The sequence below is a fragment of the Sylvia atricapilla genome, chromosome 1 (assembly GCF_009819655.1).
Source record: "Sylvia atricapilla isolate bSylAtr1 chromosome 1, bSylAtr1.pri, whole genome shotgun sequence".
Lineage (NCBI taxonomy): Eukaryota > Metazoa > Chordata > Aves > Passeriformes > Sylviidae > Sylvia > Sylvia atricapilla.
In genome coordinates, this window is record NC_089140.1 from 107,617,927 (window position 1) to 107,644,651 (window position 26,725).

General features: G+C 38.8%; 1 protein-coding gene across 2 annotated transcripts in view; it reads right to left on the reverse strand.

Annotated features, from left to right (window-relative positions):
• CDH2 (cadherin 2) overlaps positions 1 to 26,725 on the reverse strand; it is a 114,423-nt gene that overhangs the window by 6,843 nt on the left and 80,855 nt on the right. For both annotated transcript variants that reach the window (XM_066330291.1, XM_066330298.1), the window contains exons 6-15: positions 25,908 to 26,052; positions 24,679 to 24,851; positions 19,670 to 19,807; positions 19,123 to 19,308; positions 16,853 to 17,109; positions 15,392 to 15,534; positions 13,968 to 14,201; positions 13,418 to 13,651; positions 12,029 to 12,168; positions 1,733 to 1,897 (exon numbers count right to left, since the gene is read on the reverse strand). In XM_066330291.1, the coding sequence (XP_066186388.1) occupies positions 1,733 to 1,897; positions 12,029 to 12,168; positions 13,418 to 13,651; positions 13,968 to 14,201; positions 15,392 to 15,534; positions 16,853 to 17,109; positions 19,123 to 19,308; positions 19,670 to 19,807; positions 24,679 to 24,851; positions 25,908 to 26,052 (1,815 nt within the window). The remainder of the gene's footprint in view (positions 1 to 1,732; positions 1,898 to 12,028; positions 12,169 to 13,417; positions 13,652 to 13,967; positions 14,202 to 15,391; positions 15,535 to 16,852; positions 17,110 to 19,122; positions 19,309 to 19,669; positions 19,808 to 24,678; positions 24,852 to 25,907; positions 26,053 to 26,725) is intronic.

Genomic DNA, 26,725 nt, shown 5'->3' on the forward strand with positions numbered 1-26,725 from the left:
ACTTCATATATATTTCCATACATTTTCTTAATCAATGACATTAATGACATTATTTTACTGTGTATGAATAGCTGGGAGAAGCTTTCCTTTTTTCGGTGGATGGCAAGGGGAAGCATAAAGGGAGGTACTGATTTAATACAACAGACAGCAGGAAGAAAATTACTCCATGCTTGTCCGCAATATAAACATACTGGGTTAAATCAGGACAGCAAGTACTGTTTCTTCAGTTCCATGTGTACACACTGATACTATCATCCTCAAGAATGATAACCTACTGAAAAATAACATTGCTAAAACAGCTTGCTAAGTCATTAAAGAATTGTAGGAGGCTGGACAACCTCTGGCCCCTTTCCGGCTTTCCCAGCAGCATCAGACCCATTCCCTGCCTTTGCTCCATAACAGAGCTTCCTAGCTGCTTTGAGAACAACAAAACCCAGGGTTCTTCACTACTGCCTGCCAGGTGGGCACTGTCTGGTCACAGCTGTGTGAGAATAGGATGGGAATCTCTGACTGGAAGCACAAGGAAGTTCTTGTGTGTACCTTGTGTTGCCTTGGCCAACAATGTGGCCCTCTTATTGTCCCGTGTCTCCACTATTTTCCAGAAGCCAATTATAACTGTAATATTTAGAAGTGTAAGGCATGTAAAAACTCTTATAAAGTCTCTTATAAAATATAATGTCTTACAAGAATATTTGTACAATTCCTGCTTGTCAACTTCCCTTTCAGTTTTTATGACAATTGTATCAGCATATACCTTAAAAGGGGAAAATTCAATTTTCTGCAGCCTTCTAACACAAAAGACTTCAGTATATTAGCCTGACTTTTCTTCAAGGCAAACAAGAATAAACACGTTTGCAGAAACTGTTCTGCAGTACTCTGCAGTATGTGTCCAGCTCCAGCTGACAAGGATGATATGAGAAAACCAGAGAAAATAATTAACTACTACAATTCATGTACAGAATAAAGTAAATATAGTAGTAAATTCTCGGTTAGCTTATTTTTTCTATAATCAGCAACCACAAGAAACATTCTGTCGTAAGTACCACAACATCAATGATTTAAGACTGACCAGTGACAGAAATAATGAGGATAATTTCTTCCAGAACTATCAGTACTCTGGTATAGTCTGAATCTCAGTTACATTTATTAGATTGAAGAATCAAAGATAAAGCAAAATCTTTGAAAACTCTATGACAAGACAAGTATTAAAAGCACTTACATAACATTTAATTTAGCTGCCCTGCTCACTAATCGTATTTGATGGAATTCTTTTGGTCTTATTGAAGGTACTGAATTTCCACTATTACCTGGATTCAAAGGGTAATGTATGAGGAGAATGAAAATGAACTTCTTCCATTATTAAATTACTGTGAATTAATAAATGAATTTAGGCTACACTACAATTTTGTTAGTCTGTTTATTACTTGGAACCCATTGCATAATCCTGCTTGGAGATATTGTGGTTGCAGCTGATAACGTACTATGAATGTAATTAATATGAATGCACAGAAGTTAATTGATATATCTTCCCTTTCTGTTTGAACGAGTTAATTAAATTTGTCTGCACTTTAAAAGAACATATTTACTTCTGTCTAGAGAGACAATTTTAATTGTCTACGGAAGTTTTAAAAAGTTATTATGCTCTAACATAACAGCTACTCATGCAGGGGAGAAAAAACAAAATATAAAAGCTTATCAGATCTTAGGAGGAAACTCTTTTTCGCTTCCTTACCTCATTAATAAAGTCCCCAATGTCCCCGGGATGAGGAGCAGCTGATCTGACTGGATACTGAGGTTCTGCATGGATTGGCCTTTCATCAAGACGTCTGATTCCAACAGGTTTGATGGCATCTGGTTCCACAGTGTCAGGCTGCTGGAGCTGGCTCAAGTCATAATCCTGCAAAATATGAAACAGACACAGTACGTTAGCAGAATTTCAAACAGTATCTGTCAGGGGGAGACATGAGAAGGAAAACAGGAAAAATGCAAAGTATCATTTCACCAGAAGTCCCGTTTTCAGGATTGTAATGCTTACTGAGAATAAGTCAATAACACTGTTATTTGCATACCAACAGGATGTTATTTGATTTATACTCCCTGAATCTCCTGTTTTGATTCTATTCCATTAGATTTGCAGAGCTTCTCGTAAGTTTTCCCTTGAGAAGCAGGGATTTGAGTAGTACTATTGAGGGACTAAACACTTTACCTAGTAATGATGATTTACAGCACAGAGCAAAGATGCCAAATCCAACTCTTATTTTTCTAAGGAAATAAATACCATACATTGATTAAAAAAAAAAAAAAAAGGCAAGCACAGTGTTCTGCAGTATTTTCTAATATCTTCGAAGAATGAATTTAAGCCTCCTTTCTGATTTTATGTGACTTCCATAATACGAAAGCCAAAGGGGGAAAAATGTCATAGATGTACAAAGCTCCTCAGATTTGGCCTTAATTCTAAGCACCTTCTAGAGATTAGTCATGAATCTGTTCATTAAGTATTTGATGCTGCAGTTTCAAACTCTGGCAGACTCTGATGAAGTTAGCACAGCAGTATGAATTCCAATAAGCAGTATGTATGTATGTGAAAAAATTAATTAGATCAATGTTTATGCATTGAACATAGATATGCCTGAATTCTCTTTGCACAGTGTGATGCATTTCATCATTGTCATTCTCCTCACTGTTGCCATGTCTAGAAGAAAGTCGTGCTCTAGGATGCCTTTACACTGGGCATTGGTGAGAAGGTGCAACAAAGAACTGGACTTCAAGGCTTAAACAAAAAACATTCAAGAACTATCAGCAGATGGGGGCTCATGCCAACTCTACTGTATGCCAGATACCTTGCCCCACAAACAATCCAAGCAGTTACAAACATCTTAGATTAGCTACTCTATCCATTTTTCAATGGTACTGTTCTGGTAAAAATCTCATTTATAATCTCAACCTGCTGGAAGTTGTCTGTTCAGACTATAAGATTTTCATTAGTTCCTTACTGGCTCCTAAGGGAAGGAATGCTAGCTTTTACTGCTGCTGTTACCTCACGGGATGTAGATCCTTTCTGAGACTATGACCTCCTTTGACCCCAAACCCAGACTTTTCAACAGGAGAAGAATTCTTTTTGAAGCAGTGAAGGTAGTTTATGGGGAGAACTGTAACTGATTATCAAATCCACTACACCTTCTGACTTGTTACCTGGGTTCTCAAGATGACTGCACACAAATATACAGTCAAAAAAGGTGGAACAGCTCCACTGAGATCTGAGAATGCAGTTTCATATGCTTTAATTAGATTACAAGTTCCTTGGGGCAGAGCTGTAACTCCTACCCTTCGGTACTTCATGTACCAAACAGAATAATAAGTGATCTCCAGGAAGCAGTATGAATTGAAGAAAAGTAAACAGAATAGAACTTTTTATCCTTTCCCTTTTTATTACATAAAATAAATCAAAATAGTTTAGAGACATGCTATCAGAAAATCCCATCAAACACAGAAGAATGTACTTTTTAGAATGCTTCTAAATGAGCGCTTTTCATACCCACCCAAAAGATAAAGGTGAAAAACACCAACAAGGAGGAAAGAAAAAAAAAGTATTTTTTCATCTAAGCATTTCATTGTGGAGGAATTCAAACTGGTATGGTTAAATAACAACATATTTAAACCAGAGGAGTATCTCTGTTCATTTCAATTCTATAAAGATAATTTATTTTTTCCACCCACACATATGTATACAATTCTTTTACTGGTCATTCAGAAATGTAAATCAAGTTAGTCAGCCTATTATGTCCACATCTAAGGCATCCTTTTGTATGTATATAATAGTTTTGAGACATACCCAGACTCTAATAGCTAAAAAGTCAGCAAAGATCTGGGAGGTAACAGCAATGCAGAACATGTTCTTATGTGGAATCCCATTTTGGTTTTATTTTCTAGGGTAATTTATGATAATGTCATTTAGTCTTCTATCAGAGGAAATTTATCTTGCAGGTCTAATACTGTCCAGATGGAAAAAGAAGATCCATTGTATGTATTACCTTGGCCTCTCCAACCCCCTGAATCACTAAAATCAATACTAACTGCACATCAGTGGGGCACAGCCAACTCATCCACTACCTCCCCAAACCTGCTGAGTTCCAGGCAAACACAGCAACGACTCCAGCTGTTTCAACATTCTGTCTAAAGTCAACTCTACTCAATGACTGCAAAGTAAAAGAACGAAAAATGCTTTGAAATGCCAGGTTTCATAGGCTGTTTAGAGGTACTGAGGTCCCATCTCTTTGCTCAGTGCATGCTTTCAGATACAGGAAAGTGGGAAAGCTTTTCACATACTACTTAAAGCTCCTGGATGGACTTAAAGGTTAGCCTCAAACAGAGTTTGTTAAGATAGTTAATTGTAGAAGTGACAGCTGAATGGAAAACTGGCACATCAAAGAGAGAACAAAACATCCTGTGATAGGCTGGGACAGACCGCTTTGAGCAGTATTCTGGGTCATCATTTTTACTCTTAATTTCAGGACCACAATTCAACAGTGTATTGGTCTTTTCCCATATATCCTGTCCACAGTTAAAATCTGCTTAGGAATTACTGTCAGTTCATTGGGAAAAACGTCTCAGCCCTCCACTGGAAATGTACTTCAGTGAGAGTTGTGAGCATCTACTTCATATGGCTGCTAATTTTTGGCAGAGGTATTCATTTGTACTGTTTAGCCCTAACTCCAGCAAACCTAGAAAAATTCCCTTTCTTCAGGTTGGACTTGAGCACACTCAAACAGATGGTTCGTTCAAGTTTCTTCCTCCTTAAACTTCAGGACCAACTTACGGCTGTTGATACTCACTTGACTTTTCTCAATTGTAATACTGCTAAGACACATCAGTTTGCTCCCATTTTGCATCTAGAAAAACTCAGGCCTTTAGAAACCAGAAACCTGGACTAGTCTGGCAGTCCAAGCCTACAATCAACAGGGAAACAGAAACCTAATATTCTACAACAGGGAAGTGAAGCAAGTTGAATGATTTTTCGGTTTTCTGCTTGTTTATGAAGGGATCTGTTATCACTAAAGAAACTATAGCTGCCTTTTTGAAAACTGGTGGTAAAGGAGATGACAGCCTATAAGGACATTTTATCATATGTTTCATCTTGTGAAATTAATCTCACCACCCCACCCCCAAACCCCACTAACCCCCTCTCCCCTCCAAGTTGATTGCAATATTGACATTACTAGCTCTTCACTTAGTTGTAAAAGCTTTAACAAAAGATGCTGACCATTATTAGTTCAAACCTTACATTCCTGAAACATGCAATCCCTGTCAAGACCGCTAAAAGTCAAAATCAGGTAGCCAAGCCCTACAAACTAACTACCTTACCAGCAGTGCATGCAGAAGGCTCTAAAACCCCCAGAAGCACTTCCTTAGGAACGTCTACACAGTAGTTCAAAGCACAGTTCAAGCACCTCAACTTGAATAGAAGAAACATCCAGAATAGAAGAAAAGGCCATTTTACACTCCCCAGTAATCACTGAAAAACAAGATAATGCTGCCTTCAAAAATCTCCTCCTTAAACAACTTCCTCTTGGGCAAGCCAGCTATTCACTGAACAGTACCTGAATAATAATCCCTCACAGAGCAGTCATCAGTTACAGCAGGAGACATTTTAAACATCTTCTATTTTTTTTCATCCTCGTTAGCTGTTCTAAATTAGAAATTTACTTAAGTTCTTGGAAAAAAACCTCAACAGAGTAAAAATTTTTACAGTAATTGATCACTGCCTTATATGAATGTATCGTGGAGCATTATGATGCAGAACTGCAAACAGCAAAAGGAAATAACCATGAAGTAAAAATACAAAATGCTGTGCAGAGATATGACTGACTTTTTTGAGAAAGGAAAACTCAGAAAATATTTTAATACATTACATTTGAATTGAGCTTTCCACTACCACAGCCTAGTGCCTGGAATGTGACTGACATTCATTAATGATTTATGACACTGGCTTCTATGCTACCTCAGAGATCTTAGTTTATTTCCTGGCTGTTCATGAGATTGTGTGATACACTTCTAGGGATGACTTGAGTTTTTACCTTCTACAGAATGAAAGTTTTGGCTAGGCATGAACATAGGACTGGACACATGAACCATTGTAACAAAACCACTTATACTTGTTTCTCATTTTCAAGGGATGCACCCTTTGCAAAGAAACATGGAAGTTCAGCTCTATCCCCATACAAGAAAAAATCAGCTTAACTGTCACCAGATCACTTTCACCTAATTTGATGGTGAGACCTGTGTCTTGCACTGAACATAAGCTGCAGTGGTTTAGATGCATATAAAGCAAGAGTAGCAGAAATCTGAATTTTACCTGCCCCTTTTAGAGGAGGTGGAGCCTTAGTATAAGCTCAGATTTTTTATTTTCTGAACAGAACTAGTTATGACTTTGAAGTACCTATGGATAAAACATGTGTTCTGCTTTGCCTTTGTGTTCCAAAGGCAATTACTGTTTACTCCAGTAGAGAGATAGGACGGGGAAGTAAAAAGATAAGCATTTACTCCTGTATGCTCCCACTAAGATCTTGAAAAAAAAAAGAAAAGAAAAAGAAAAAGGAAGTAAAAACCAATCCTGGTACATATTCTACTCCCAAACCCAGCAAACATCACCCTAAGAAGCTATCAGAAATTTCCACTTAAATATTTCTTGAGTTCTGCAAAATGCTACAACCTACCCCCCCAATCTTACATTTGCTAAAATTACGAGACTTCAAAAAAAGACAGAGGACTGACTAGATCTAGGCTGAAGATGGGAGAATAGTTAAAATGTCTACACAAACAGTTGCTCTTTGTTTGTCACTTGATGTTAGATTACTTTCTGCCATATTGTTTTTCCCATTTGTTTTTATTATAGATGCATCTGGAGTTCTACAAGTTAATAATTTTTAAGATAATAAAGAAGCTAGCTTATCTTTTTCATAATAAAAAGGTGAAAGTTAAACTCCAGCTGCAGATACAATGCAGTAACACACAGGGGTTCTGATATGATAAAATAAAACAAAACAATTTTGTAATGGAATTATGAAAACATTACTTTTCATATCATGAGATAAAGATTCACCAAGGAATGACAGTAATTCCTCCACAGGAGCACTGTATGAGTCACTTATTCAAAAAGTGAAGCTAATGTCTTAGTAAGCAAACACAATCCCCGAAATAACTACCTTTTAATTATAGTATTGTATATTCATGGGGAATATCATAGCAACCTTTATTTCATTCATTATGTTTGAAATTTCAGAACATAGAAACATGTTCTATTCTTAATGTAATGCAAAATGAAGGTTAAAAACTGAGAGTAAATGATCTGATTAACACTCAGGGTGGTGAAAAAGAAAATCTAATCACATGGATTTATAACGTTCATGGAGTAGGTAAGGATCATTATAATGTTAACAACAGACGTGGTAAAAAGACCCAGCATAGAAGACTAATGTTATCTCAAAATGTGGACATACAGAGAGTTATGACAAAAGAAAAAAACCCAACAAAACCCACACACAAAAATACAGAAGGATTACCTCATTTCGCTTTTATCTATGCCACCTAATTGCTGGAACACAGCTACCCCTCCATAAAAGAGCAATTTCTGTTTAGATCACGCACACATAACAATAAATCATCCATCTTTTATTTTTAATGTGATTAACACCATAAAAGTAAATGCTACTATTTTCTCTCTTTATGTAAATATGTAAAAAATATTACAAAAAACAAGCTACTGACTAATGTAAAAAAAAATCCTGATGTAGGAAGGACCATGAAGACTCCTCGGCAAGAAAACTACTTTGAATAATAGTAAAATCATTGCATTGAAATTCTTGTGCTGAAAAGATCTGAGGGCTAGATTATCCTACATGCTCAAAACAGCTCATCTGCAACACTTCAAAAGCATACCACCCACTTGCTCAGACAACTTGCTTCAACAGGACCACCTGCATGAGCAAGTACTACTAAAATTCAGAAAACATTATAGAAATGAACTCAAAGGAGAGAATCATCTTGTGCAATGAGATGTATACAAAAGCAATTAGATGAAGAAAAAAAATGTTTCACAGTTATCAGGCTGACATATGCTGCACATATCCCAGTCAAGCACCCACTGCCTTGATGTAAGTCACACAAATGGTCTGAGATGTGCGATAAAAATGAGCTGGTGATGGTTATGGGTTGTGATGTGCTGTGTGCGTGAACTACGCTGCAGACACACGCTAAGTGCTTCAACACTCCCTCAGTCAGCAGCAGGTTTTGGTATCAGGAACTGAGACTGCTGATACAATTTCAGAGCACACTGTTATCAGGAAAGAATATTCACCATTTACAACTCACACCTCGCCATATGATGAAAAACTACAAGCTATGGATCATGTGGTCCAGTAATAATCAAGAGAGGCATTCACTATCAGTTTCGTAATTTGAACTTTCTGTTTCAGACTATAACGAACTATGCTGTCCCTCACCCCCAAGAGTTGAAGATTCAGATACAACCTTACGAAAAACAAAACAAAATACCAAGGTTTAACACCATTCCCCCCCCAAAAAAATGCCCCACAACCAAACACAAAAAAATCCACAAAAACCTCCCACAAAAACCAACCAAACAGAAAGCCCCCCCCCCCTCAATACACCAACCCCCCCCAAACACCCCCAAAGACATACAAACAAAAAAACTAAACACAAAATCCCCAACACTTCTCCCCTTCCCAAACTAGTCCCACTGACTTCTGCAGAATGATGCTGACTCAAACCTCTCATGGCCTCTAAGTCAGGTAGCTAAACTGTTAAAAGTAGAAAACAGTGAACAGAATCCTGAGAAGAATCCAAAGCTTTCTATCTGGAATACCTCTGCTTTCTCTCATTCCTCCCTTATCCCCAACTTCTGCTAGTACAGTCATCATTCACACAACCCAGAAAGTTGCTGCCTGGAATGACAGGAGTGCTGTAAACCTTTTGAAGCCTCTTTTTCAACCTAATTTTTCTAGGTGAAAAAAGTCCAGAACATTTCCAGTGTTGACAATGCTCTTCAGAGGCGAGCAGGCTGACTTCAGTCATGACCCACAGATCAAAAGCTTTTCTGGCTTAGAGAATTAACAGCATTTTTCTTTGCTGCTGTGGAGATCATACGATCCTGTGTACATCACGCCAGGGTAGAAGACAACTATGAATCATTCAAGATCCTCAATTTTTTTGACAAGCACGCTGTCTGTCAGACTGAACAAAGCAGGCCAAGATGGCCTCAGATAGGATTAACTGAAGACCTTCACGATATTCTGAACTGCTCTTTTATTACAGATTTCACATCATAATTCCTTGGAACTGCTGGCACAGGAGAAAAAACCAAACACACCAACGAAACCAAACAGGAATTCCAACTTGTTGCTGGCAGTTGCTATGACTCAGAGGAACTAGCTGGAATTTGAACTCATCTAATTTTTTACGGGAGACATCACTCTGATAGAATGTACGTGGTTTGAAAAGAACATGCTGAACATGTTTTAGGAGTTTCTGAGTCTGCCATGACAACTAAGAAACCCAACTTGATTTTAAAAAGTAATTTGCTGTCTATAAATAAAAGCAATTTTACAGATTATGAAAATGTCTGAAGCTTTTAAAATACTGTTTTCACAGAGATGCACACAAGGTTTTGAAATTCCCTTTATTCCTCTACATGAGATGCACCCTGGGCTGGATGGCTCTGGGTTTGAGTCACCTTGTGTACTGCTGTCTACTGAAGCTACTTGTTTAATCAATCCTCAGGATTTTAGGGATGGTGCACCATAAAAAACGTTAATATTGACACAGAACATTTTCCTGTAATTTGCTGATGACTTACAGATTCAAGATTGACACAAAGCATTTTTTCTTGATTTTAACAGAACAGTGGCAGCTTCACCCTATGAGGCCGCATTCTGAAAATACATTTTTGATGTTCGTCCCATACTTTGACACTTGAATACTTTAACATTGACAAAACCGCAAAATCTTTATAGCCAATACCTTTGGCCCACAATGCCCTGTACACAGCTTTGGTTATGCAGTATTTTGCTAAGCCACGGTTTGCAAAAATGAAATTACTGCTTGCAGAGAACTTGTTGAGACATTCCAAAATCTTTGCATTCTAAGTTCTTAAATCTCACATAAAATGTGTGCAAAACCAAATAAACCCCAAGGAAATATAATTCCCCTTTCTTCCCCTGGGTACAAGAGGTGAGGGGGCCAGAAGGGAACCAAGAAGAAACAAACCTAGGAATTCTTATCATCTAGTTAAGTACAGGCAGAATTTAGATTTTAAAAAATGTCTAACCAAAATAAATGTCTAACATCACACTAATCCCTGCAGCATCCACAGGACGCTTCCCCCAGCCACACCACCCCAACTGTGCCTCTCACAGAGACAGCACTGCCAGCTGGAGAGGAGCACAGCACAACACGGGCACAGGGGAGACTTCAGAATCGCTCCCTTTTTGCTCCCACTGTACACTGCTACAATGGTTAACATTTCTAATCTGCAGCAGAGTCCCAACCCCACCATCACCTATGGCACCCCCATGGACTGTACTCAGAACCTAACTCACTCTGCGCCCTGAGGGCTGCATGGACAGTAATTAAAAAACAAAGATCCATGACAATTGCTGAGCAGATCCTCCAGAGAATCTGAGATGAACAAGAGCTGGGAACACGTGAACTGAAAAATTACTTCTCACAGGGCTGAGTTTTCCTAATTTTCTTTTAAGATTGTTACTTCCCTGTACAATAACAGATGCACAAGCAGGATGCAGTTCTTGTAGTCAAACTATGTACAAACAACTGAAATACATGCATAGACTCAAAGGGTTGTTTTCACTTTATTTAACATAAGCATTTTTCCAAAACTGCATAAACTGAAGTTTCCTTTGAAAACTGCCTAAGAAGAACATTATGCAGAAAAGCCAGGAAGTAGGAAAGTACTTGGGGAAACGCAGGAAGCATGGAAATTACTAAGGGGAACACAAATTTCAGACAAACAAACAAATGAGCAGAAGGAAAACTAAAAAGTCTGTACCAGTGAAGGGAGACACTTTTCAGATAACTCAAGTGCCAGATGAATGAGACTGGGGATGTGTGGAAGAATTGCACTTAATTTTTCAAGGCTTTTAACTGGAAAATTTCTTAAGACTCTATTATATGCACTGTTCTCTTTGTAATTACTACACTTACTTCTACCATTAATAATGTGCATAAATCTGCTGTTTGTCATGTTCATAAAACACTTAATAAACGTCCTCTAAAGGAAGGAAATCACACTGCTTGAAAATCCACTAACTTGGAGAGACAGGGGGGAAAAAGAAGCTATTCTTAGCATATACACATCACTCTTAGTCCTCTGACATATCAGCAGTGGTTCAACCAGAGGTGACATGAGAGTAAATGCATATGGCACCTGCCTGGGAAGGTATTTGAATAAACACAGATGTGCCCTGACAGCTACTTGAAACCTAAATGCTTTCCAAGCTTGAAATCCCAGTGGTGGCAAATCTGTCAATAGCCAACATTACTATATATCTAGAAAGGCATTCACCCACCTCCAAGACATGGTTGTATTTGGTTTAGATGATATTAGGCACCCTGCACTCGTGTTGCTGTCCAACAAGTTTCCAGACAAGGAGTGAGGAAAGTTTACATACAGCAAGGAGACTGGATGTTAGCTTTCATTTAAATATAACAGCCTTAGCTGGAATCTGGTCAGAATGCTTTTACTGAAATAGGACAAGACTGTTTTAACATCTTATTCAAATGTCAACCAATTGATATATTTGCAATGGCAAAAACCAAAACGAGAAAACAAGTTTTATTTAAAGTTATTGCCTTCCTTTACTTAAGGTTACTGCCCTAAACCAGGACAAATACTTAATGCAAAAATTAGCTACCTACTAGAGTGTTTCAATGTAAACAAAATAAAGTGGAATGAGAAGTGTAAATCTATACATAGAACCCATTAACCTTTCCTCACCTGATCTTCTTCTCCACCCCCTTCTTCATCGTATTTCAGAATGTTGTCCCTCACATCATCTTCAGGATCAATCAAGAGCTGCTTTGCCTGACGCTCTTTATCACGACGTTTCATCCACACCACAAACATTAAAACTAAAACTGTAATGCAAAAACGGGAGAGACAAAATCACATCTTGATTCTGAAATACAGCCACAGAAGATTGTAGAAATTTAATGTCAAGATTTAAAAAAAGAAAAAAGAAAAAAAAAAAAAAACCAGAAAAAAGCAATGAAGTTGGATTTGACTGTTCTGGATATTGTATAGGGGTTTCTTTTTAAATTAAAAATTTGACAGAAGGCAGCTTAAGCAAGAAATGTCTAAACTCAGACCACTATAGGCAATTTGCTTTGCAAATCAATCACATATTCAAGGTTGTAAGTAACAAATCCATTCCACATTTGCAAAAGAAACTTGTCATGAAAAGAATTAAGAAAGACTATGCTTCATAAATCACTATATTCAGAAAGAAATCCCTCCTTAAATAAGGCTCTGTTAGTTTCATACCTAGCATTTAAAAAGTATCTTCTATCAAGAAAGTAAACGCACTGTGTGCTTGTGCAGAATCATGTGCTTAGCCAGGCTCGAATTTTTTTTTTATTACTCCTTCCATAATTTTCTATGTTCTAGATGGGTGCATAGTGCATTATGACCAGGCTAATCTCTCCCTTGTGTTCCACCACAACAGGCAATCAGTTAACTATAATGTGTAACATTACAGAGAGCTAGCATCTAATTTACTACACTGGACAGACACTTACTCATGCTTTTTAGTCATTTCCCTAACTCAATGCACTTCACACAAAATAAAATACTAGTACAAATTTATGCAGTACTTGAACATACACACCATTGCAACACCTGCCTTTCTTGAGAGGCCAGGTATTACCTTCTAACACTAATTCCTACTCGCATTAATTTGAAGCACAATAGTAGTAACAACAGAACACTCCTTAAAAGCACTGTTACCTGCTATAGGTGGCACCAAGTCACACAATACTGGCAGCACAAGAGAGATTAGATGCCTCGGGACTAATCATGTCTTCAACCTGGCCACTCACTCACATAACATTCTAAGTGTCAAAGGGTATAAATGGAAAATCTCTTTCACAAACCCACTGCAGGGCTTGACTGCCAAACAGGTGGTAGCTGTACTCAGTCCAACTACAAATCCTGTACTATCAGAAGTTTTTATACTTGTCCAAAACACTGAAAACCATGCAGTAATAATTCCTGGACCTGAGCCTTTAATAACTCCCATCTTTGTCAAGGTATCTGATATTAAAACATAATATTGGTAGTTGCAAAACAAGAGTAAAGGAGTTAGAATTAAGAGAGCTATCTACTCACTAAGCAAGATGATGATACAAAGCAGAATTGCAATGATGGCACCAGTGCCCAGCCCTGCACCAACAATCCGGTCAACATCAGTGCAGTCTCCATTTAAGTCACACTGGCAAACTTTCACCTTCAGCAAGGAAGTGCTGGATGCATGTGGATTTCCAGAATCTGTAATTACTATGGGCACGTCGTAGATACCAGCCTCCAGGAACCGAATTCTTAAGGAGAGCTGGGCATGATCACCTGTGTGTGAAAATAAGGCACTGGTTAAAAAGTAATATATTGCTCACATGGGATTAAAATAGTACTGGCAAAAATAGCTCATGTTTGAGCTTGCAGTTAACTTCTTGCTCAAACTGCTATGTGACACTCAGGGTAACAGATTTCCTGACTGCTGTGACCATCCTTTCTTTCTTAAAATTTCTTGTTGTCCAGGGAACTTACACTAAGGTGGTTTCCTGATCATATTTACCGAATTCTATGTTGTGAAATAATACCAAAGAGAAGACATTTGCAAAAGTTTCTTCAAAAGGATGAAGATTTCCATAGTGTTAATTACCACTAATTCGAACAATGGTCCAATTCCTCTTAATACTAGCTGGTGTGTCGGGCAGCTCAAAGGCAAACGGGCCTGCATTTGGATCTATGTCAGGGTCTACAGCAGTGATGTTAATAGCATTAGGCTGCAGTGTTTCACAAGTTGTGGCTTCTTTTGGATGCACTTGGGGGGCATTATCATTGATGTCCAGCAGGTATATCTGAAGTGTGCCAGTTCCACTCATCGGGGGTATTCCTAAAAGAAAAGGAAATAGAAATGAAGCCTGTTTACATTTGCAAAGTTACTTAAAACTGTACCAACACTCTTACATGTTTACCTCACTTTTGGGATTCTGTCTTTTACAAAACCAATCTAACACTGGCACTGCTCCTGCTAAGACACTAATTCTTTTGTGGTCTGTCCTCAGAAAAATGGCTCTACTCAGCAAAATTCATCAAGTAACTGCAAATCCACAGATCAGGGACTCATCTACTTCACTGACCAGACAGAGTTAATCTCCAGAGATGGTCCACATCAAAGGCTTCAAAGAAGGTGCAAAATTGGGATGGTTTGTCCTCTGGACATATTATTTCCTAACTTTGAAGGCTTAAGATCACCCTTTATCACAAATGCGATATTTAAATTCTTTCTAATACTGACTTTCAGCATGCTATTTTTAGACATTCCTGCTATCCATATCGAATGTGTGATGCTTCCATAAACCTTGCTGGAATCACACATTGATGTGATCATTTGGCACTGAATTTTTCATATAACTAGCAATGGTTCTCATTCCACCTCCCATAATCTTCCAGTTCCATTTATGTTTTTTCTCCAGAACAGAGCCAACATACAGAAACAGTTGATCTAGCTTCCAGTTCAGAAAATTTTACCGTGTCTTCTTTCCAAGGCAAATAGCCCCAGTGTTTCAGTTTTCCCTTCTAATGTGAGAATATTCCTAACTGAGCCTGTCCATCTTTCTGCTATCAGCTTTGAACAGTGCAGCACTCCAGCTGAAATCAAAGGACTCATTTCTGAACAGTGTTAATTGTCATTAACAAACTGACAACAAAAAGATACTTTTCCCTCTGCAGTGCTGCAGCCTGAATGTGGGAAAATACAAAGCCCCTCCAATGACACATTACTCCCCATAAAACCCACTCATGCTGTGCATTCACTCAACCTACCACACTCCCATGCAGGGTTTTTTCAATTTTCTGTCAGCTCAACTAATGTAACCAAGACAGTGTTTTTCTACAAGCTCAGAGAATTATTCTTCAGCCATTTCTCAAGTAGCTGGGATATTATACACAGTCTGATAGTAATACAGATTTTCAATGGGATGTATTCTAAGCAGATCCTGTTTTCTGCCCCAGTAAAACTGAATACCATTCAATCACAAAGAAGAAAAGCTTTTTGAAAAAATACACAATATTGATACATACCATTATCAGAAGCAAGAAACGTTGCATTATACATATTGTTTTGCACATATATTGACTCTCTGTCCAAAACAGCTGTAGTAGTTATTTGTCCATTAACAGGGTCAATTTTCAGCCAGTTTGCAGGATCTGAAAGTTCTGAGTACCTGTGTATTTAATCATAAGTTGTGTTATTTATCTGCCAGCAAAGACAGTATTAGTATTTTCATTTGTATTCTGAACACACTTTTGGAATTTGAAGACAGCATTCTACAAATTTCCATTTATCAAGTCCTGTCAGTAAAGTTCTTGAAAACACGTATTAAAACCAGTCCTGCATTTTGATTCTTTAAGTGCCTTGCCCTGTAAGTTAGCATGCAACTGGAGGAAATCATATAATTACCGTAAACTACATAACATTAATACTCAGACTCAATTAAAATATTCAGTCAGGATCCTTCTTGGTTTTTCAACACCTACAGAGCTATTCATACTAATTTTCATCTTGTCAGAGCACCAAGAGCAGGAGGGAGGTAAAAATGGGAGTGTTAGTTGCACTAACTCACATTGTTATAGCACTTCCATATCACCTCATTTCAGATGCTCTGGTTTTACTGCATGTTTCTCATCTTAATTTGAAAGAGAAGGGTCTTTCAAAATCATTCTTGTATCTGGTAAATTTTCCCTTTGACATCAATCAAGTGTAAACTATCTTAGTATCGAAGTCCTTATGCTGTCATTTCTATGATGGTTATGTCCCGAAATGAGCAAAGTATCACGAACAGCTAACCAAAAAATGAACAGAAAATAAAATTGCAATAATCTTGATTTTGGAAGGAAAAGACAGAAGCTGAGTTCTGGAATTTCTTCTACATGAGCTAAAAAGAAAATGCTGAAGAAGGTGAGTCCTGATCCATAGGCAGTCACAGCCTTAGCTTTGCAGGCAATAACCATGTGTTATGTAAGGCATGCTTGTGTAGCAAGGTTATAGACATAAGAAAAATTATGATCAAATTATGATTATAGCTATCAGTAGGAGAGTTCACAGACAGACAACACCACCACTTTGCACTGCTGGAGAAAAAATTCAAAGAAAATCCTTCAGATTTCATCAAAAATCCAATTTTGTTGCCAAGTGAAAATTACTGGTGAGTTTTAATTGCAAATGATCTTAGTTCACAAAAGCACATTCTCTGCTCTGACTGAATTTGTTAGGATAGAACATATACCACAGATGCATGACTGCATTCTATCTTGATGAAATGAGTCCTAGGATGAGAAAATGACCCAGTTTACATAACTATGGATACTAGTCAGTTCACCTTCTCTACAGCCAAAAATCCCTTTGTTGACAGCTGCAGGAAACCCAAAGGATGTGCTGGGTTAACTGCAGCTATGGTAAATGCAGTAATTTCACATGTCTTCTCTTTGCTCCCCACCCATTCCATAACCGGTCCAAAGACCTTACAACATGCTCATACAGACCTTAGAGACGTTTGCTGCATGTAACGATCCGGGTCCTGAGCGGTGAAAGTTGTCAGCATGCTGCCAGCCATCAGCCCTTCCTCCTGACGCACCAGCTTGGGGTTTGGAACAAAATATGGGCTCTCATTCACATCAATGACTGTAATGGACACGGTTGCTGTTGACTGAGGAGGATGCTGAATCCCCTTAGCCAAAGGCACTTGATTTTCCGCAGCTACGGTAAGTACAAACATCCTGTTGGTCTCGAAGTCAATAGGCTGGCAAGGGCAAAGAGCAGGAAGTGTTAATGTTTACTCACAGTAGCAACAGAACACACAGTAACATTTTAAATTTAAAGCACGTTTTTGAAGATTACTTGTACTGCTTTTCTCAAAAATGAGGATGGAGTCCAAGAGAGCACAGTATCATCGCCTCACCACAAGGTGAAGTGCTGGGATTTTGCTTAGCAGCAGCAGCAATTTTGAAGTCTGAAGAGCTAGAAACCTACTCTGATATTGCCATTGGAGACAAATGAGGAAACAAATAGTTTAATCACAAAATGATGAAGAAGCTCCCAGGTTTGTGCCAGGCACTCATGTGTGCCTCCCGATGATCTCTCCTGGGGACAGAAAGCTACCTCTTTCTGTTAGAAGGATGAAAGTTTCCTTCAAACAAGTTCATGACTAGAGCTACTTGCATATCAGAGATTCTCACACCCTCAACATCTCACTAGAAAGACTCTTGGTAATCCTAGCCAACCTCATTTCTGGTATACCAACAGCTTCCATCTTCCCAGTGAAGACAACCTTCAGTTTGGAAATTTCTTCACTGAGCTGTAAGTCCAAATTAAGGAGAAGGAAAAACAGTGTGACTCTAGAGTTCCTGTGCCATGCTGCACAGGGTTGAGGCATTCCTGGAGACACACATGATTTGCCTTTGTACTATGCACTGTATTACTCACAAAGATCCCAGACTGGAAGACAACCCTGTACCTTACTGGGGCAGTTGGCATGTGGCAGTATGAAGTAAGTGACAAGAGACAATCTAATCTTCATTACAGGTTGACAGATCATTGCACTGCCAATAAAAACTGTAGGCAGGTTTCCAACTCTTCCCATGTCTGGGCACTTAAAGGAGTGCTAAAAAGCACAGACACTCACATAATTCTTCCTGGAAGACTGCAATGCAACAATTGGTACCTCTGGGGAAAAGCAGTTATAAACCAGAGACAGTTCTTTAAAAAACCCAGCGTGAATTATTATTAATGCTGTATGTAGGTTGTATCTTTTTGTCACCTAGATACTGGGAGGATTAAAATCAAACAAAATGAAATTAAATGAAACAAAAACCAAAAAGGAAAAGCAAAAAACCACCCAAAAAAACCAACTAACCAATAAAAAAAAAACAAAACAAAACAAACAAACAAAAAAAACCCAAACAAAAACCAAAAAAAAAAAACCCCAAAAAAAACAAAACAAAAAAAAACCCCAAATAAACCCCCCCCCCCCCCAAAAAAAAACCACCACCACCAAAACAAAACAAAATGAGAAAAGAAAAAATTAAATTTTTAATTTCCAAATGGAATTACTGGCATTGCATATTTGACTTTGAAATGGATCAGCCAAAATGAGAGCAGGCCAACTCAGAGATGAGACATTTATCAGAGGGTCATGAGGAAAGGTGGCTACTGCCTGGCAGGTTTAATTATAGAACCACATTGTTATTATCACTTGAAATAAGTCGTCCCTCAACACAGAGCTGTGTTGGCTAGAGAATGAAGATAGACAGGTTATTCCATAAAAGGTATTTAAAAGAGGTTTTAAAAATAGCCAGTCCTTAAATGTCTCTTGTAGAAGTACCCTCCTACTATCATTTTTTCCTCTCTGACTGTGCTTTGACTGCCTTTATCTGTTCCTTAATGGAATGTCTTGACATAAAACGTGCAGACAACACTCATGGCTTCTAATTGAGGAGGCAGGAAGTTGTTCCTTTGGACTAGCAAAAAATACTAAGCAGATACTTTTTCACAGAGTGATTTCTAACTTCTGGCAAATAAAAATTCAAATTTTTTAATTTCTAATAACCTAGCCAGACAATTTTAAAACTGAGCAAGTGTAATACTACTAATAGCATGAGCAAGTAACATTTGAAGAGACAGATTACTAGATTCCACAAGAAAGGGAGCATCCATTTTATTCATCCTGGCCTCAGGAACTCAAATTTCCCAGTGTTCTCCCACTTCTTTCATCTCTGCTGAATTCTGAACTCTCTGGAATGCCAGCACGCCTCACCTTCACGACAGTGACCAGCCCGTCGTTGCTGTTGGGGTCGGTGAGGATGGTGAAGCGGCCGGTCGGGTCTCCCCCGGTCATGCGGTACATGGCGTTCCAGGCCGGCGTGTGCGGCTGGTCCTTATCCGTCACCGTCAGGTTGGCCACGATCACATCCACCCTGTTCTCCGGGACCTCCCCGTAGAACTGCAAAAAACCATGGGAACACTTCACCTCATCTGGAGGAGCATGCAAGAGCCACGGCAGGCTGAACATTCATCGAAGCGGGGCAGCCCATCTCTCTTCACTGGAGCTCTGACAATTTATCTAATGAAATTTACCTGAGGCCACCCAGAGAACCGATGGCTTGATTCCCTTGTCAGCTTTTGTCTTTTGGTCAAAAGCAGAACACTGTATGTTAGGGGTATATATTCTGCACATAATTTGATTCTACCTGGCAGTACGGTATTTAATAAGTAATAAATATTTACTGGCTGTGAATATAATGAGAGAAACAGAGAACGGTTATAAATATGCACATCTTTAGTAACTCCTATCCTGTACTTACAGTCATGGCAGTGAACTCTGGAGGATTGTCATTGACATCTGTCACAGCGATGACAGCAGTTGCTGTGTTGGAAAGACCATATGTTGGGTTTCCTTCCATGTCCGTAGCTTGAATTATTAATGTATATTGTTGTACTTTCTAAAACACAAAATGACAACATAAGTTTTAGACAAAACTAACATTGCCATAGGACACCAGGTGTTCCCAAAATTGCACTCTGCTAAGCAATGGAGCCTATCACACAGTTTATTCTAGTTAGCATCACCTGAAATGACAGGAGCGAAGTTTGCGCCACAGGAATACAGCAGCAGGCTGCTTATGCTGAACTACTGTTTGACTTTCTTCAAAGACCATCAAGGTAAGGACAGGCTGACTGCTTCCTACTCTGATAAACCACTTTAGGCAGTTAATGCATGATCACAGGTTTAACAACGCTTTTCAAATGGTGAAAAGAGAACCGGAGTGCATTTTATACTAAAACAGGGAAAGTCCTCAAAAGCATTTGAGAGCCCTGAGCCAAGGTAGGTTTGTCGGCCAAACGACCACAACTGCCAAGGTTTTGATTCAGCCAAGCCTGAGTACAGAACTGCTGCTGCAACTTCTTGTGATCTCTATGGAAACCAAAGATGTCGAGGCCAACAGAGACGAGTAAGGGCACTGGGAGAAAGGGGGAGGGAAGCACCAAACGGGCTATTTCCATAAATGTTAAACACCCTGGCTGAGTACAGCAGCCATGAGCCCCCTCTCCCCCCACTGCTGCTAACGGCCCTTGAGCCGGGCACTCGCTCCTCCCTCACAGCTGGAGTGGGGCCAGGGTCCCTAAGCACCAGAAAAGCCTGGCAGAGACCTGACCTCAGCCTGGTGAGCCGTTTTAAAACAACACTGACAAGGTTCTATTATTTAAAAAAAAAAAAAAAAGAAAGAAAAAAAAAAAGGAAGAAAACTATAAAGATGCTTTCTGTATAGAATTGCTGAAAAGTTTATTTTAACTCATCGCTCTCAAATATTGTGCATGCTCCTTCATTTACCAGTTCATCGTCCTTCCTTGAAGCCAAGTGTTACCATTCAGTTCTTCCCAAAAGAAAGGACACAAACATAAGGAGCTGCTGTTATTTTGAAACAGCACTTTGACAAATAGTTTACTAACACTGGCAAAAAGCTTTTGGCAAAATAAAAATATTTCAAGAAGAGCCTATTTTTATGTTTTGGGTGGTTTTTTTCCACTTGGTGTGTTCTTTTCTTCCACTGCCTAAAGAGTGGGGTATATGACAGATTACTTCTCATGGAAACAATTTATAGAATCGTGAAACATGCCGAGTTGGAATGGATCCATTAGGATCAGAGTCCAACTCCTCACCCTAAGCAGGACACCCCTAGAATCACACCATTTACAAAAAGGAATTACAAGTATTGATACAAAAAATAAGCAAGGACAATTCCACTGATAGTATTTAGCTTTCTTTCAAACTTTGGCCAGACAGTACGACTGCCATGAGAGGTTTAATGATTTGCACACTCGCAAGTAGCAACTATGAGTCACACAACTGAAAGTTTTTAAAATTAGCTGTATGGATCTTTATCTCCCACTGAAGATAACGATTTATTGCTCATGCCCTCCTTCACACAAGAAACCCTTACAAGACACCCTAAATGTGTACTGCTATACATTCATCCCACAATTCTTTAAAAAAACAAGTCTAGTATTAAGTCTACAGAAGTGCAGTATATACGTTTAATAATGCATAAATACACACATGAATTCTTGCTTGGAAAATATACTTGCAAACTGACCTTCAAAAGGCTCTAAACATCCTAAAGGTTTCCTTCATGACACCAACAAGAGTAGCAGCCATGAGGGAATCAAAGACATGCTTTTATCACTTTCATCCAGGAAAAAAATCATACTTTACTTACTGGGAAGCAATAAAATCTAAAGCAGTATTGAAGCAAATCTCACTGCCATAAGATTCTACGCTATTGAAACAGCAGGTGCTTCTGATTCATCTGGGTCTTAACACATTGATCCCAAGAAGCAAATTTCATTAAGGAAACTCCATTATTATTACACAGAGACTCAGCTTCCCTACAATCATCTTATTTAATTTCAACAGAACCAGCACACTAAAAACTTGCCCAGAAAGTGCCCCAAAGACACCACGTCAGTGTTTTTGTTTGGTTCTGTTTTTGGGGGTTTTTTTCCCCTCTTCCCAGCACTCACATAAAGCAGACCAACTGCTGAGAATGAAATTTCAGAAATCAACAAGCACACAACTTTCCAGGCACGGGTAAATTGGGGGAGGTGGGTCTCCTCTTTTTACTGTGGTTTGAGAAGCAGCCAGGAATAAGCTATGGAGCATGTGTCAGCAGCCTGCACAGAGACTTAGCAGCAACACATCCAAAAGCAAACTGGCAGCTTCAAGAAAGAACGCAGACCTCATCAGTTCACATCTTTCCACTTCAACACAGGCCAAATAAAAGAGCACTTCACTGAATTAACCTCACGTGAGGCAGGAATGTCAGTGTGTAAATTTAAGTACCCTGCCTGACTTCTTCAGCACCTCCAGCACTAAGGCAGATGTTTTTATGCTGAAGTGAATTCCACAGCAATAACGGAAGAAATAAGAGCAGCTGGATCTCATGAAACAGCATCTTTTGAGATAACAAATGAAAGATTTCTTCTGCCTTAAGCTGAGTTTCCTTACCTAAGCAAATCTCTTCCTGTGCATGTTAGCACTGATAATGCATTGTGCATGCTAATCTAAAATACCAGCAGATGAGGAATGCTATCAGAGGAGCCACTTTTTTTTTTTAAATGCCTACAACACTTATGCTCCCATAAAAAAAAGTGTCACATTATATAAGAATTTAAAATTCTGTCTAGTATTTTATGACTTAATTAGAGCTTTATAAAGAGAGACAAGACTTGTAAGAAAGAGTGGAAAGGCAGAAGCGGGCAGACCAGCTGGGGTACATGGACAACAAGGCACTCCTCAGCCCACTGTCAGAAGACGATTCAGCTTTGGCACTCTAGACTCGCAGTCATTTTAATTTAATTGACTTCCACAAAATGACTCAGGAAATGGAGGAAGCAAAGCTTGGGAAGGAAACCATTTTATCTCATATTAGTCTAATTTAATATTTGAATGATTTAATGTTAATCATTAATATCCAGCATGTTCAAGAAATGTTTATATATACCCATCTGGATATCAGCAGAGTGATTCATCAGGAAAACTGATGATGAATGACAAGGTTTTTCCAACTGTTAATATGAAGGTCTAAGCTCCACAGGCAGCTGGTTTCTTCCGAGTTAAATCCCTCCAGTATAGCTAGTCACCAAGTGATAAACCTCAAGAATTATCGCTGTGTCCTTCTGAAAGTTCATCTGTCAAAGATGACCAGGGGATTTTAAAAACAAGGGCAAAGCTGCCCATCATTCTTTTAATTTAATAGGGCAATACTGTAAAGTTCAGGGTTTTCCTTTGCTCAAATCCCTTCCCTTCTGAACCAACTTAAATTGAATGAATGTTAATAAAACCTCAAAAATTAATTGCAATATCTAGCAGTCTGTTTAGCTTCTCAAATCTTCTGATTGCCCCTTTCAAACTAAAATGCATTGGAATATTAATAGCGAATGCAGAACTTCAGAAAGCATTTTTATTCTCCATTTTAAATAACTATAAACAAGTAGCTAGAAGATGAACAGCAAATCCAGTACTTCAGATTTAATGAGCTAAAATGAGGTTAGTAATACACAAGTTGAAACAAGATGTATTCAAAAGAGATTTGTTTGGATTTTATAGCTTGTTTATAAAATAATGCTTATCTCTTGTGAAGTTTTCAAGTGGTTTAAAAGCACAGTTAGTGTGACAGATTTGGAGTTGGGAGGGAAATATTTTTATTCCCAACCTCACAGATGGGTGAATCAGAGCAGACGATCTGGCACGCTCCTTCTCCAGTGGTGGGCACAGTGAAGAACTGCCTAGACAGGATGGACCTTGCTCAGCACGTAGCCATGAATTACTGATAGATTATTTCTTTTTATCATTATTATTATTATTGCATTGCTCTGCTTTAGCGTGTACCTTGTTTCTTAAGTGCAAACAGGCTTATGGGACAAGATCCCTTCCATGACCCCACACAGACAAGAGTAACTACATGTATGGAATATGTAGGTCCAATTTTCATCCCTACCATCATTTTCTCTCCTCTGAGTTTTTGTACTCTGGGACGAGGACAATGAAGTGTCAACAGGGTGAAGAAAGAGAATAAGTTAAACACTGAGGAGGAGGAGAAATACAGAACAGAATCATGAAATTGTTTGGACTAGAAGTGACCTTAAAGATCATCTAGTTGCAGACACCCAGCCTGGGGTAGGTACACCTCCAACTCTATCAGGCTGCTCAGAATGCCATACAACCTGGCCTTGAACACTTCCAGGGATGGGGCATCCACAACTTCTCTGGGCAACTTGTTCCTGTGTCTTATCACCCACACAGTAAAGAATTTCTTCCTTTTATTCTGATCTAAATGCACCTGCTTTTAGTTATCTCACTTTGTCCTATCTCTGTATGTTTTTATTAAAAACCCCTCTCCTGCAGGCCCCATTTGGGTACTGGAAGGCAGCAATAAGGTCTCCCCAGAGCCTTCTCTTCTCCAGGCTAAACAGTTCCAGCTCTCTCAGCCTATCTTCACAGGAGAGGTGCTCCAACCTTCTGATGATCTTCACATCCCTCCTCTGGACCTGATCCAGGCAGGTCCACATATTTCCTGTGCTGAGAACCCCAGATCTGGATGCAGCACTCCAGGCGGGGTCTCACAGGGGCAGAAGAGAGGAGGAGAATTACCTTCTTGACCTGTTGGCCATGCTGCTTCTGATGCAGCCCTGGATATGACTGCAGGTGCACACTGTCAGCTCATGTCCAGCCTCTTACCCACCCACACCCCCAAGCCCTGTATCTTCACAAATATTAAGTGCAACCCAGCCCACGGGGTAAGACCTGCCATACCTCTCTGTCAAGCCCAGCTGCTACAGTGATAATGTCGCCGGTTTCGTTGTTGATCGTAAACATGTTTGGAGAGGGGCTGCTCGGGGCCTGTGACAAGATTCTGTATCTCAGCATCCCATTCTGGGTGTTGGGATCATCAGCATCGATGGCAGTAACAGTCATCACGTAGGTTCCTAGCAGCAGGATAAATAATTGGTGTTATATAAACAGTTTACACTCCGATTATACAAGATCACTTTACAAGCAGTGGTCAAAGCACATATTTCTTTTGGTAAAATCTGCACATTCCTTCTTTACTTAAAACAAACTGGCTAAACTCAAGACTCACCAACAGAGTAATTAAAATACATAAGAGAAGATAAAAATACACTATGTTTATAAAAGACTAGATTTGCTCATAACTGAAGAAGCTACATAAACAATGAAATCCTACAGTTCTGCCACAAATAACATTTCTGTAACAAGAGAACATCTCATGTTTAGATACTTATGTTATTAATTGGGCCAAAGGAAATATACTTATTGTTCAGAATTGGTGGACATACTGATAGTGACTGAAAATCAATATAAATAATACTCTCTCAAAAGTCTTTGAGACAGATCTCAAATGCCAAGTAAACACTGCAAAGTCCGAAAACACATTTCTGGTGCTAACCTTTCATTCTGCACTTCTGACAAATTAAGAAAGTGGTTTCAGCCATAGTGCAAACTTTAGTCTGAGCTGATTAGAATTTTAATGAGATCTGAACAACACTTAGGTTTTCTCAAGAATTCAAATGACACTGATTTCAAATCCCAGTATCTGCAAAGCCTCTGGGAATCAGAACTAGCACTGGATCTAGTGACGTTTCGGAAGTCTCTTATACCCTGACCTGTCAACTAAATGAACATCAATGTCTATCATAAAAATAAATGTAAGAACTGTGATGTTATAATTGGGATTTTGAAAACCATGAACCACAAGTCATATTCTTAAAGCCTTCCCTCGTTCTAGTTTATGTACATTGCAATTTTGTCTTTTGAAAATGAATCCCAGCATGCTAAAAAGTGCATTAAAAATAAGGTGGAATAAGAAGATAGTATCTGAGATTTTGCTTATCATACTAAGGACACCTTTCGAAGTATTACAAGGTCTCAAGGTAGCCCCCCCTTCATCACACCTTCAAAATAATACTGTAAATATGATACTACAAAATAATATCTCTGTCTTCCAAAAGCCCACGTATTACCTGGCTTTGATCCCTCAGGGACTGTTCCATTCCAAACCTGGTGTAAGAATTCAGGTCTATTGTCATTCATGTCAATGACATTAATAACAATGTCAATAGGGTTTTCCACCTGGTTTCCATTTACATCCACTGCGTGTGCTCTCAGCTGCAAAAATCATTAAAAGTATTAGAATATGCACAATGTACAGGTGCAAATAAATATAATAACAGCGACAGGAAGTTTCAGGCCAGGCATTTTTAGCTTGGTATATTTTGTTATCTGCCACTTCTCCCTTATATTGACCTTTTAAATTCCCAAGTTGCTAATGGAACTGGTGTTCAGACTTCCAAACTATTCTAAGTTGCAGGCTTCCTTCTCTGATGTGATGAAAATTATTTTAGATCACATTATTTTGATTACTGCTAGTGCCTACTGCCATATAGAACTCTAGTTTTAACAATGACTGTTAGAAAACATTCTCTAAAAATACGCAAATTTAAATGTAAAGCTGTATATTTAGACCAGAGTACGGCCATTGCTAAGGAAAAAAACAACTTTCTCTACAGCAGTCCTGCTGATGTCCATCATATATATATACACACATATATCTTATGGCTACAGAACTACTAGAAAGCAGTAAGATGGCATTATTAACTCACCACTCTGGAAATCACTCATATAAATAAGAATTCCCAAGTCGGTAATTCCTGAATTGCCAATGTCAAATGTTCAGTTAAAATCTTATGGATGCCAGAGCTGTTGTTTGAGCAAGCCTTTCACCCACACCACCCGCCAGATGCCCCCTGCTGTGTCCTCTGTTTGGGAGCAGCACTTAAAA